General features: G+C 43.2%; 1 protein-coding gene across 1 annotated transcript in view; it reads right to left on the reverse strand.

The window, feature by feature from the left end:
* slc38a8a (solute carrier family 38 member 8a) overlaps positions 1-1,613 on the reverse strand; it is a 47,669-nt gene extending 46,056 nt beyond the window's left edge. Inside the window, exon 1 of the mRNA XM_043707379.1 lies at positions 1,422-1,613. Within this exon, the coding sequence (XP_043563314.1) occupies positions 1,422-1,613 (192 nt within the window). The remainder of the gene's footprint in view (positions 1-1,421) is intronic.
* Between the last annotated feature and the right edge of the window lie 10,692 nt (positions 1,614-12,305).

The raw sequence follows: 12,305 nt of genomic DNA on the forward strand, positions 1-12,305 counted from the left end.
TGTAGATGGAGCTCTATTCTATATTTAACCCCATGCTGTACCTGTCCTCAGTGTCTGATGAGGGACAGTGTAGATGGAGCTCTATTCTATATTTAACCCCATGCTGTACCTGTCCTCAGTGTCTGATGAGGGACAGTGTAGATGGAGCTCTATTCTATATTTAACCCCATGCTGTACCTGTCCTCAGTGTCTGATGAGGGACAGTGTAGATGGAGCTCTATTCTATATTTAACCCCATGCTGTACCTGTCCTCAGTGTCTGATGAGGGACAGTGTAGATGGAGCTCTATTCTATATTTAACCCCATGCTGTACCTGTCCTCAGTGTCTGATGAGGGACAGTGTAGATGGAGCTCTATTCTATATTTAACCCCATGCTGTACCTGTCCTCAGTGTCTGATGAGGGACAGTGTAGATGGAGCTCTATTCTATATTTAACCCCATGCTGTACCTGTCCTCAGTGTCTGATGAGGGACAGTGTAGATGGAGCTCTATTCTATATTTAACCCCATGCTGTACCTGTCCTCAGTGTCTGATGAGGGACAGTGTAGATGGAGCTCTATTCTATATTTAACCCCATTTTGTATATGTCCTTCAGTATCTAACAGAGACAGTGCAGAGTGAATGCTATTATGCATCTAACACTGTGCTGTTCCTATGCTGGGAGTATCTGATGATGACAGTGCAGACGAATCTGTACTTCCAGTTTGAAAGAATAGGGGGAGATTAAATTTATTTCTCGCCCTGTATTGTACTTGTCCCAGGAGTGCTTGATGGAGACAGTGTCAAGGAAACTCTACTTAGGGTTTACTTTCAATATGAAAGGGTAGAGAGAGCTATACTCTTTTTGCAATCTCATGGAGTACCCATTTTGGGAGTGTTCGACAGGGACAGTGTAGAAGGAGCTTTACTCTCAGGTTAAATGTTTTTCTCTCTATCTAATCCTATGCTGTTCCTTTCCTAGGAGTGGTTGATGGGGGAAGGGTAGAGAGAGCTTTACCCTGTAAGTGACACCATGTTGCAATGTCTCAGGAGTGTTTTATAGGGACATTGTAAAGGGAGCTTTTACTCTCAGTTTAAATGAATGGAAAGTTCTTTTCTCGATATCTAATCCTGTGCTGTCCTTGTTCTCGGACCGTTTGATGGGAGACAATTTAGAGGGATTTTTAATCTGTTTTTAGCCCTGTGCTGCCTTGTCCTGGGAGCATTTAATGGGGACATTGTAGAGGAAGCTTTAGTCTGCATCTAACCTTGTGCTGTCCCTGTCCTGGGAATAATATAACACGGCAGTGATTGAAACTTGAGTTGACGTTGTTCCCCAGCAGAAATATACCTCTGCAAAGAATTGACACCAAGGAAGACAGCTGAAACTATGACTTTTGGCATTAATCAAGAACAAGCACCAAGTGGAGCTCAGACTTACCATCTCCACGGTGACAGCTGTGTGGATCCCTCCTGCTTTGCCAAAAGCCCAGGGGAAGTTGAGGAGTCCAGCACCAAGGGCTGATTTTAACAGGATGAATACTGCTCCACAGGATGACAGACCTGACCTCTCTGTGTTCAGTGAACTTGGCTTGGCCAGTAGATTGATACTCTCTCGAGCCAGCTCATCCATCTGTACCTGTTGCCGCACTATTCCAGAGTTTACTGAATCTTCTCACTGTTTGCTTTGTTTATTAATGAATGGATTCACCCCGTGGCCCAGTCCTTGCTGGGATCTGACATGCCTCTTGACCTATAGGAAGCTCTTCAGTCTTTGAAAGCAGGGATTGGCAGTCCTCTGGCCAATGAATTACCTGCAACGTTTCTTTGCCACCAATCAGAGCATGTTGGAGGAGCTACCATGTCCTCATAGCCGTAATGGGATCACATTAGCCGAGACTGACCTGGCGCAGGAGCAGACATTGGAACTATCACTACACCGCCCATTACCTTGAAGATTGATGCTCAATTCTTCAGCTTAAAATTAGCCGAAACATTAATCAGATTTGTGTGCATCATTGGTTGGGATAACCACCACCCAGTTCTGTCACTTTCAATTCACGTTCTTAGCTCTAGTTTTGAAGAATGAGGAGCATTCCAGAACTTGAGGTGGGGGGTTGCTGTTCATTCCGCCGTGAGAAGAATTTGTGAAAAGCTGGTTTAGTGAATTGGGCATTGATCTGTGAAATTCCAGGGATTGGGAAGCTGGGGGCTTTGATGGGATTTGTTCGACCCAGGAAAGAGTAGTGATTCTCACTTTATTGCACCTGGATATCTGAATGAGGGAGTCTGATAGCTCTACGCTTTCGATCACTTCATGCAGGCTGTGAGTCAACACTGTGCGTCCTCAGTCTCCGAGCAGGGAGAACTCAGCTGCGGTGAGATAATGTCTGCTCCTCCCAGTGTAGGCTGTACTGCAATGTTCACACAACGCGAGCTGTGAGATCCAAGAGAGATGTGGCCCTGGTAATTGTTGGAAATTTAGCAATCTGAGCCGACTCTGTGATCGATAGCAGCTCTTTTCAACCAGATGTTGAGTTTACAGCACAGAAAAAAAAGACCCTTTGTCCTATTGAATCTGTGCCAGTCAAAGAAAACCACCTAACTATTCCAATCCCATTTTCCAGCACATGGCCCATGCCTTGCCATCGCAACTTCACATTGAAATACATCTGAAATGCTATGAGGATTTCTGCCTCTCCCTCCCTTACTAGCAATGAGTTCCAGATTCCCACCACCCTTTAGTGAAAAAGCCAATCCTCACATCTCTTCTAAACCTACTACCCCTTATCTACAATCTGCGCCCACTGGTCATTGATCCCTCGATCAAAGGAAAACGTTTCTTCCTGTCTACCCTATCTCTGTCCTGATAATTTTATGCATCAAAAATATGTCCCCTCTCAATCTTGCCTACTCTAAGGAAAACAATACCAGTCTGTCCAATCTCCCTGCAGAACTAAAACTCTCCAGTCCAGACGACATAATAATAAAAGTAGGATCTCCCATTAGCAGGGTGAGCGGACCTTGTGCTGCTGCATGAAACCAAGTGGCGGGTCAATGGACGCACTGAAAACCCTAGATTGAGAGGAGTGGCGGATGTCTGAATATACAGGCAACCTGATGTTCTGAGTTTTTCTCTCTCTCTCTCCCTTCTTCAGAATGTTTATTTTTCTCCCAGGATGCATTTCCTACTGCTCCAGAGCTGCTGGAAAGGAAACCACTAAAATGTAAGGAATCAAGGAAGGGGCAGGAGTAATGGCTGGCTATTGTTGGAACATCCAAGCCCTTGTAACTGAGTTGTTTTGCTGATGCTGGATAGCTACAAGACACGATGGTGGTGATTGCTAAGGTTTAAGCATTCAGTACCAAACTTAGGTTGGTTTTGCTAATGTTAGATCTCCTAATTCTACAAAACTGAGGTTTTTTAATGCTTTGAATGTAGAAATGAGAACTATTTTCGGACAGCTGACCCTCCTAGTGTCATAGCGAGTGCCACACTGTTGAAGGTGCATTGGTTTTGACAAGACCTTAAACTGAGTTAGACATAAACAGACGTGATTTCGAAGATAAATGGAGTCATGCAATTTTTGTTTTAATTATATCTCAATCAACATTACTCAAGTACTTAGTTATTTAGTTAATAGCATATTATTGCTTGTCAGACTTACTGGGGAACAAGCTGGTTAGGTTAGTGACTAAATTTCAAAAGTTACAATATTTAAATGTATTTGGATGGTTCGATGAATAGGAACGGTTTAGAGGGATATGGACCAAACTCAAGCAAATGGGACGAGTGAAACCAGGTAGAAATGGACAAGTTGGACTGTTTTTGTATTGTATGAGTCTATCACTGTATGAATCTTCTCCTCACCATCTCTAGTGTTATCATATCCTTCCTATAATGTGGATTCCAGACCTGTACCCATTACTCTCATTGTGGCTTGCCAACACCTTATACAGGTTCAGTATAACCTCCCTGCTCTTAAATGCAATGACTCAGCCAATAAAGGCAAGCATCCAAATGCCTCCTTAGTCATTTCCTCAACCTGACAGTGTTTATTTTAGCACACATTGAAAAGTGTGGCATATTAAAGAAAATCCCCCAGTTTATCATTTCTCTTCATGCCTTGTGGAATGATGCCAGACTCGACATTTCTCATGTTCTCCTGGCTGACTGCTACCTTAGGAAATCCCCCACCCTAGGGAAAAGACACCTGTTGGTGTCACACTGCGGAACAAACCAACTACCCAGCCAACTGAGCTAACTGGCCACACACGCTACCACCCCCAACTATGGTCACCTGATATCATCAAAATCACGACCTGCGCTCCTGATACATCAATCTTCAAATGCTCATAGAAATATAGAAAGTAGGAGCAGGAATATGCCATTCGGCCCTTCAACTGTGTTCTGCTGTTCAATATTATCATGGCTGATTATCTAACTCAATACCCTGTTCCTGCTTTCTATGCATAATGTTTGATCCCATTCGTCCTAAGAGCTATATCTAACGCCTTCTTGCAAACATTAAATGTTACAGAACTAACCGCTCTCTGTAGTAGAGACAGGCTCACCACTCTCTGGATGAAGAAATTTCTTATCTCAATCCTCTATAGCCTATTCTGTAAGCTTAGACTGTGAGTCCATGTAAACTCCAGCCAGTATAGTGCTAACTGACCCTTGGTGATTCCATGACTCTCTCTCTCTTTATATGAATGTCTTGCCATCCCAGGAACCAGTGTGGTAAATCTTTGTTGCACTCCCTTTATGAAGGAACATCTTTCCATAGATGAGGAGACCAAAGCTGCTCACAATACTCCAGGTGTGGTCTCACCAAAACCCCATACAATTGGAACATTTTGTCTATATTTCTATAATTTTCTCCAGCCTTACAATCCTTTGAAATGCCTGAACGCCTCTACTTCCAATCTTTTATACACACTGTCTGAGGTCTTTCTGTTGAACTTAAATAGGGGCCTATGTTGTCATTGGATCCTCCGCCCGCAATCCCCCATCTCACAGTGTCTCAAATGCATGTAACTATAGTCTCGTACAACTGAGAGTTGTGTTTGATTTGTTTGGATCGAGTAAAGTTCCAATGTTTGTTTGTTTCCTGACTGTACAGAACCAAACTGCATTTGTGGCTATAAATCTTTAAAATGTTTTTATGAATAAAGTATATTTTTGACATTTAAAAATATATATTTTTCCCTCCTTGATGAAGACCGAGCAGAACTTTTTTTTGTATTTTGCAATCTTCAGTGTTGATCACTGAAGAGGCCACACAATTAACCAAGTTACCACCTTTCAGAAGAGATGTTAAACCTGGGCTCCACCTGCACTGTCAGATATATGCAAGAGATACCGTTGTATTATGTCGAAAAACGCAACAAAATGGGTGGCAGACATTCTCTGGTTTATTTCTAAAGACAGAGCCTTGACCAATCAGAGTCAATTTGCCTGATTTAAATTTAAACAATGCTTGGCAGTTAACTGTCAGTCATCATCTAACTGGTGCATTCACTGTGTGAGAACTTCTATCAATCAGATTCTACACGCGAACCACTCAGCACTCCCTTCTCAATCTGTACAAAAAAAAGTTGTTTGCCCTTTCCATTTATATTCTTGTGAATTGTCTGATGGTTTTTTTAAAAGAAGTAACAAAGATGATTGATGAGGGCAGAGGAGTGGATGTGAGCTATATGGACTTCAGTAAGGCATTCGACAATGTTCCTCATGGTAGACTGATTAGCAAGGTTAGATCATATGGAATACAGGGAGAACTAGCCATTTGGAAACAGATTTGGCTCAAAGGTAGAAGACAGAGGGTAATAGTGGAGGGTTGCTTCTCAGACTAGAGGCCTGTGACCAGTGGAGTGCCACAAGGATCGGTGCTGGGTCCACAGTTTGTTGTCATTTATATAATTGAATTGGATGTGAACATAGGAGGTATTGTTAGTAAGTTTATAAATAAAACCAAAATTGCAAGTGTAGTGGACAATGAAGAAGGTTACATCAGTTTACAATGGGATCTTGATCAGATGGACCATTGGGTTGAGAAGTGGCAAATGAAGTTTATCTGAGATAAATGTGAGGCTGGTGTGTGTATGGAACTGTTGTTACAATTACAACTTATAAAGGGCATCTGGAATGGGATATGAATAGGAAGGGTTTGGAGGGATATAGCCAAATGCTGGCAAATAGGACCAGATCAATTTAGGATATCTGGTCAGCATGCATGAGGTGGGCTGAAGGGTCTGCTTCCATGCTATACATTGCTATGACTCTATGAGTGCAAAATAAAAAAAACTTTGACAAAATGCATAACTTTTTAGCAATACTCGTGTTTAATACCAGCCCAAGAAAGAAGAGCAGGGCAGTTATCCCCAGTGTCCTGACCAACCCTCAACCAATGTATAAAAAAACAGATTACACTGTTGTTTGTGAGATCGTTCCATCCACAAAATAACAGTGGTATTTCTCCACTACAACAGTAACAGCTCTTCAAAAGACTGTCATTGGCTGTGAAGCACTTGTGATGGCCTGTGGTCAAGAAAGGTATGACATAAATGCAAGATTTTCTTCACAATTACAGAACAGATCCAGCAACACGAAAAGTGCATTCAGGAGTTGCTGTGGCCCATCTGCAGTCACTGAATTGTATTCAACCACAATTTGTAACCTCATAATTAACTATACTTATCACTCTATTTTCTACCATCAAACTGGAGATCCACTTTGTTTCAATGAAAAGCATGAGGCCAGCCATGAGCAACAGCAAACATAGCTAAAAAAACTAGCGGATTGCAGGATTGCAGACAATGGGAACAGCTTCCGAAAGACAGACTTAAGTGTTCCAGAGCCAATGGATCAGATTGAAACTCTATAGCCCTGCTCCCTCAAGTTCTCAAAGATGGTGGACAATTAAATGACCAATTTGTGGATAGTTCGTCTACCAATTATTCGCAAACATCTTCAGCCAGAAGTGCTGAATGTATGATTTATTTCAACCTCCTTTAGAAATCCCTCTTAGCACAAATGCCAGTCTTCAGCCATGGTAATTCACTCCGCGTGATAACAAGAAATGGTTCAAGGCACTGGATACTGCAAAGGCTATGGGTCCTGACAATACCCTGGCAATATGGTGCAGACTTGTGCTCAAAAACTTGCTGCTCCCCCAGCCAAGTTCTTCCAGCCTATTCACGATACTGGAATCGAGCCAAAAATATAGAAAATCCTCCAAGTATGACCTGTACACAAAAGGCAGGAATAGCTCAACCCAGCCAATTACCATCCTCATTAGTCTACTCTCGATCATCAGTTACGTGATGGAAGGTGTCATCAACAGGGCTGTCAAGCAACACTTGTTTAGCAAAACCTGCTCAGTGAAGCCCAGTTTGGGTTCTGGCAGGGCCACTCAACTCCTGACCCCCTTACAGCCTTGCTTCAAACATGGACAAAAGAGTCAAAAAGTGTGGTGCTGGAAAAGCACAGCCGAGGAGCAGGGCAGTCGATGTTTCGATCGTAAGCTCTTCATCAGGAATGGTCAAAAGAGCTGAACTCGAGAGGTGAGGTGAGACTGATAGCCGTCAAAACTAAGGCAGTATTCGACAGAGCGTAACATCAAGGACTCAATGGAGTTTAGGGGCCAACCAAGCAGCTGTCAAACCTCCAGTGAGTGGATCAAAAGAAAATACACAGCATGTGGGCAACTCTCAGAGTTGCATCCCAGAGGCTGGAAAAGGACAAAGCAGGAAATGAGGTATTATTCCTTCAGCTTGCATTGTGCTTCATTGGAGCATCCCAGAGCTGGAAAAGGACAAAGCAGGAAATGAGGTATTATTCCTTCAGCTTGCATTGTGCTTCATTGGAACATTTAAGACCCAGGGCAGAAATGTTAGTATGAGAGCAAGGTGATTTATTGAAATGGCAAATAAACAAGGAGATCAGGGTTATTCCTACAGACACAGTGGAAGTGTTCTGCAAAGCCAGTCTGTGTTTGATCTCCCCAGTGTAGAGGAAACCACATTGTAATCAGTGAACACAGTGGATTAGATTGAAAGAAGTACAACTGAAATGCTGCTTCATGTCAAAGTTGTGACTGGGACCTTGGACAGTAAAGAGGGAGGAGGTGAATGGGCAAATGTTACACATCTTGTGTTTGCACGGGAAAGTGTTGTGAGGGAGTGAGGAATCATTCGGAATGATGGAAGAATGCTGTTAGTCAAATGGAGGGGAAGATGTGGTTGGTAGTGGTATCCTGCTAGAGGTGGTGGAAATAGTGGATGATGGCACAGTGGCTCAGTAGCTAGCCCTGCTGCCTCACAGTGCCAGGGTTCGATTCCAGCCTCGGGCGACTCTCTGTGTGGAGTTTGCACATTCTCCGCATGTCTGTGTGGGTTTCCTCCAGGTGTTCCGGTTTCTTCCTACAATCCAAAGATTTGCAGATCAGGTGAATTGGCCATGCTAAAGTGGCCATTGTGTTCAGGGATGTGTACATTAGGTGCATTAGTAGGGAATAAACATAGAGTTATAGGGTAGGGGGAACGGGTCTAGGTGGGTTATTCTTTGGAGGGTCGGTGTGGGCTTATTAGCCCGAATGGCCTGTTTCCACACTGTAGGGATTTTATGATGATTCTATGATCCTTTGAATAGGGAGACATGTGGGGTGGGACATGAGGAAAGGGAAATCCTGTTGATGCTCTGAGTAGGAAAGGAAGGGGTGATGGCAGTGTGTAGGACTTGATTTGGACATTACTGAGGGCCCTATCAAACACAGTGGGGGAGGAGAGATCCTCAGTTGAAAAAAAGGAGGTTGTGTCAGAGACAGCCCTATGGAAGGTGATATTGTTGGAACAGATGTGACAGAGAGATGAAGAAACTGGGAGAATGGAATTGAATCCTTGCAGCACACAGGGTGTGAAAATGTGTGGTCACAATAACTGTGGGAGTTGGTGGTTTGTAATAGATATAGATATGCAGCATTTCTTCAGAAATGGAAACGGTAAAGTCAAGGATGGGAAAGACACTGTCAAAGAAATCTTTGTAAATGTTTGCAGCGCATCTTGTAGATGGTACATAGTGGTGCTAACTGAGTGTTGGTGGTGGAGTGAATGTTTGTGGATGTGTTGCTCATCAAATGAGTTCCATTGTCCTGGATTGTCATAGAATCATACAGCATAGCAACAGACCCTTTGCTAACCAACAAATACCAAACTGTACTGGCCTGCACTGGTTCCACAGCCTGTTATGCCCTGACATTTTAAGTGCTCGTCCAGACACTGCTTAATGCTGTGAACATGTCGGCCTTTGCCACACTGTCAGGCAACACATTCTATATTTCTATCACTATCTGAGTGACATGATTTTTGTCAGATCCACTCTAAACTACCTCTGGTCAGACATGTCTACCCTGGGAAGATATTCTCATGATCTAGAACTAGTTCTAGAACTAGAGGGCATAGGTTTAGGGTGAGAGGGGAAAGATATAAAAGAGACCTAAAGGGCAACCTTTTCACACAGAGGGTGGTAGTGTATGGAATGAGCTTCCAGAGGAAGTGGTGGAGGCTGGTACAATTACACATTTAAAAGGCATTTGGATGGGTATATGAATAGGAAGGGTTTGGAGGGATATGTGCCGGGTGCTGGCAGGTGGGACTGGATTGGGTTGGGATATCTGGTCGGCATGGACAAGTTGGACTGAAGGGTCTGTTTATGTGCTGTACATCTCTATGACTCTATGACTCTATCTACTCTGTCGAGGCCTCTCATAATTTTGGAGACCTCAATCAGATCACACCCTCAGACTGTTCTGCTCCCTCTTCAGTGCAATCATGTCTTTCTGGTGACCAGAACTGCTCACCAACTGTGGCCTAACCAATGTTTTCTTTAATAAAATTGTAATAAGTCTTTGTTGCTCCTATATTCTACTCCACATCCTGTACACCTTTTTCACCACCCTGTCTTTCTGTGCTGACACCTTCAGAAATCTATGAACTTGGACACCAAGGTCCCTTTGTTCCTCAGTACTCCCAAGGAACCCACCATTCGTCATGTATTTCCTTCCCTTATTTGACTTCTCAAAATGCATCATGTCACACTATCAAGATTAAATTCCATCTGCCATTGATCTGCCCAATGTACCAGCTGATCAATATCACACTGTAGCCTGAGACCATCCTCCTCTTTATCAATACTGCCTCGACATTCATGGTGTCGAGCCTCTTGAGTGCTGTTGGAGCTGCAGTCAACCAGGCAAGTTCATTTCATTTCTATTGTGCCATTGGACAGGTTGGACCAAAGGGTCTGTTTCCATACTGTACATCTCTATGACTCTATGTAAACAGGCTTTGGGGAGTGAGTTACTCACTGCAAGATTCCTAGGTTCTGACCTGCTCCAGTAGTCACAGTATCTATATAGCTAATCCAGTTCAGTTTCTAGTCAACGGTTACCCAAGGATTTTATAGTGGGAGATTCCATTGAATGTCAAGGGTAATGGTTAGATTCTCTCTTGTTGGAGATATCATTGCCTGACAATCGTGTGGCACGAATGTTACTTGCCACTGTCAGACCAAGCCTGGGTATTATCCAGCCCTTGATGTATTTGGACATGGACTGCTTCATTATCCGAGGATTTGCTGGTTTCATAATAATGCCAAGTTAGACTAAGAGAACAGAGTGCAAGAGGTTCTGAGGGAGACAGCTTAAAGCGGGTGAGGAGACCAGAGAAATTGAGGAGTCAATGTCCCAACCCACTTTTCTATTGTTACTTCAATGGTTTTAATGGTGAAATTTTTGACCATTACCCTGAAGAGATTTCAAATATAAGGACCCCACATGCTATTTGTATACAGTGTTGTGACTGTGCCTGCAGTGGGTTTACAAAGGTGCACAGATCGAAATGTGTTGGCTTTCTATAATGGCTGCTTCATGACTTTATATGTGTACTTCTGTTTTAAATGGATGAATCCATCGAGTTAATCAATCTCATTTTTGTCAACAGGATAATCCGAGGGCCCTCTTGTGGCACAGTGGTAGAGCCCTTACCTCTGAAGCAGGAGTCCTGGGTTCGAGTACCATCTATTCCAGAGATGTGTCATAACATCTCTGAGCAGGTTGATAGGAAAAGCAGGTTAAATGAAAAACTTAGAGCCATCTCGTTGTGCAGTGGTAGCCCTGGACTGAGAGACCCAGGTTAAAAAATAATTAGATAACCCTGGGACCCTCTTACAGCACAGTGGTAGTGTCCCTATCCTTGAATCAGGAAGGCCATGTTCAAGTGCTACTTATTCCAGAGATATGTAATAACATCTCTGAACAGGTTGATTAGAAAAATAGGTTAAATTAAAAATAATTTAACAGGATAATCCTCAAACTGGTGTGGTAGAGCTCTGCAAACAGAACAGCCACAATTCCTAGTCTGAGCTAGGGCAAGGGGTTTGGAAACAATTTGAGGAGGGGGGATTCAGAGTTCCTGAGAGCAGTTGCCATGTATATGGGACAGTTCACTCAAAGCAGGCAAACCTGATGAGGATGGAATGGTTGAGGAGATGAAAATTAGAATGAGAACTGGCTTTATTCCCCGGGTATAACAGAGTGTTACAAGGGGACATAAATTTAAGGTGAAGGGTGGAAGGTATAGGGAAGATGTCAGGGGTGGGTTCTTTACCCAGAGAGTGGTGGGGGCATGGAATGCGCTGCCTGTGGGAGTGGTAGAGTCAGAATCTTTGGTGACCTTTAAGCGGCAATTGGATAGGTACATGGATGGGTGCTTAAGCTAGGACAAATGTTCGGCACAACATCGTGGGCCGAAGGGCCTGTTCTGTGCTGTATTGTTCTATGTTCTATGTTCTATGTTCTATTGTAACATGTACTCAATTCAGTACCAGGTAGACAATCCTTTATCCGAAATCCTTGGGGCCAGTTGCTTTTTGGATTTCGGAATTTTTCAGATTTCACAATAAATGACACTTTCACAGTGAATTAAAAAAAACCTTACCGAACAGCAGACTCACGTGTGATTAATATGAGCGCTTAGACACCATTGCTGCCAGTGCTGGGCCACAATGCCATGTCACATCTGAGTGACATGGGTCAAGTGGGCGTGGAGTTGGGTCACCTGTTCGCATGCCAGGCAGCTTTGTTATACAGAAAAAAGACTTCACAAACAGAACTTCGGATTTTGGAGCTTTTCGAATTTTGGAATTTCCGATAAAAGACTGAAAAGTTTACAAGGAGCCACTCATAGCATCATCTTAGGTACAAATGTACCGAGGTACAGAATCGTAAATATGAGTTCTGAGGGAAACAACAAGTTAGAAAAA

This window comes from Chiloscyllium plagiosum, chromosome 17 (genome assembly GCF_004010195.1).
Source record: "Chiloscyllium plagiosum isolate BGI_BamShark_2017 chromosome 17, ASM401019v2, whole genome shotgun sequence".
NCBI lineage: Eukaryota > Metazoa > Chordata > Chondrichthyes > Orectolobiformes > Hemiscylliidae > Chiloscyllium > Chiloscyllium plagiosum.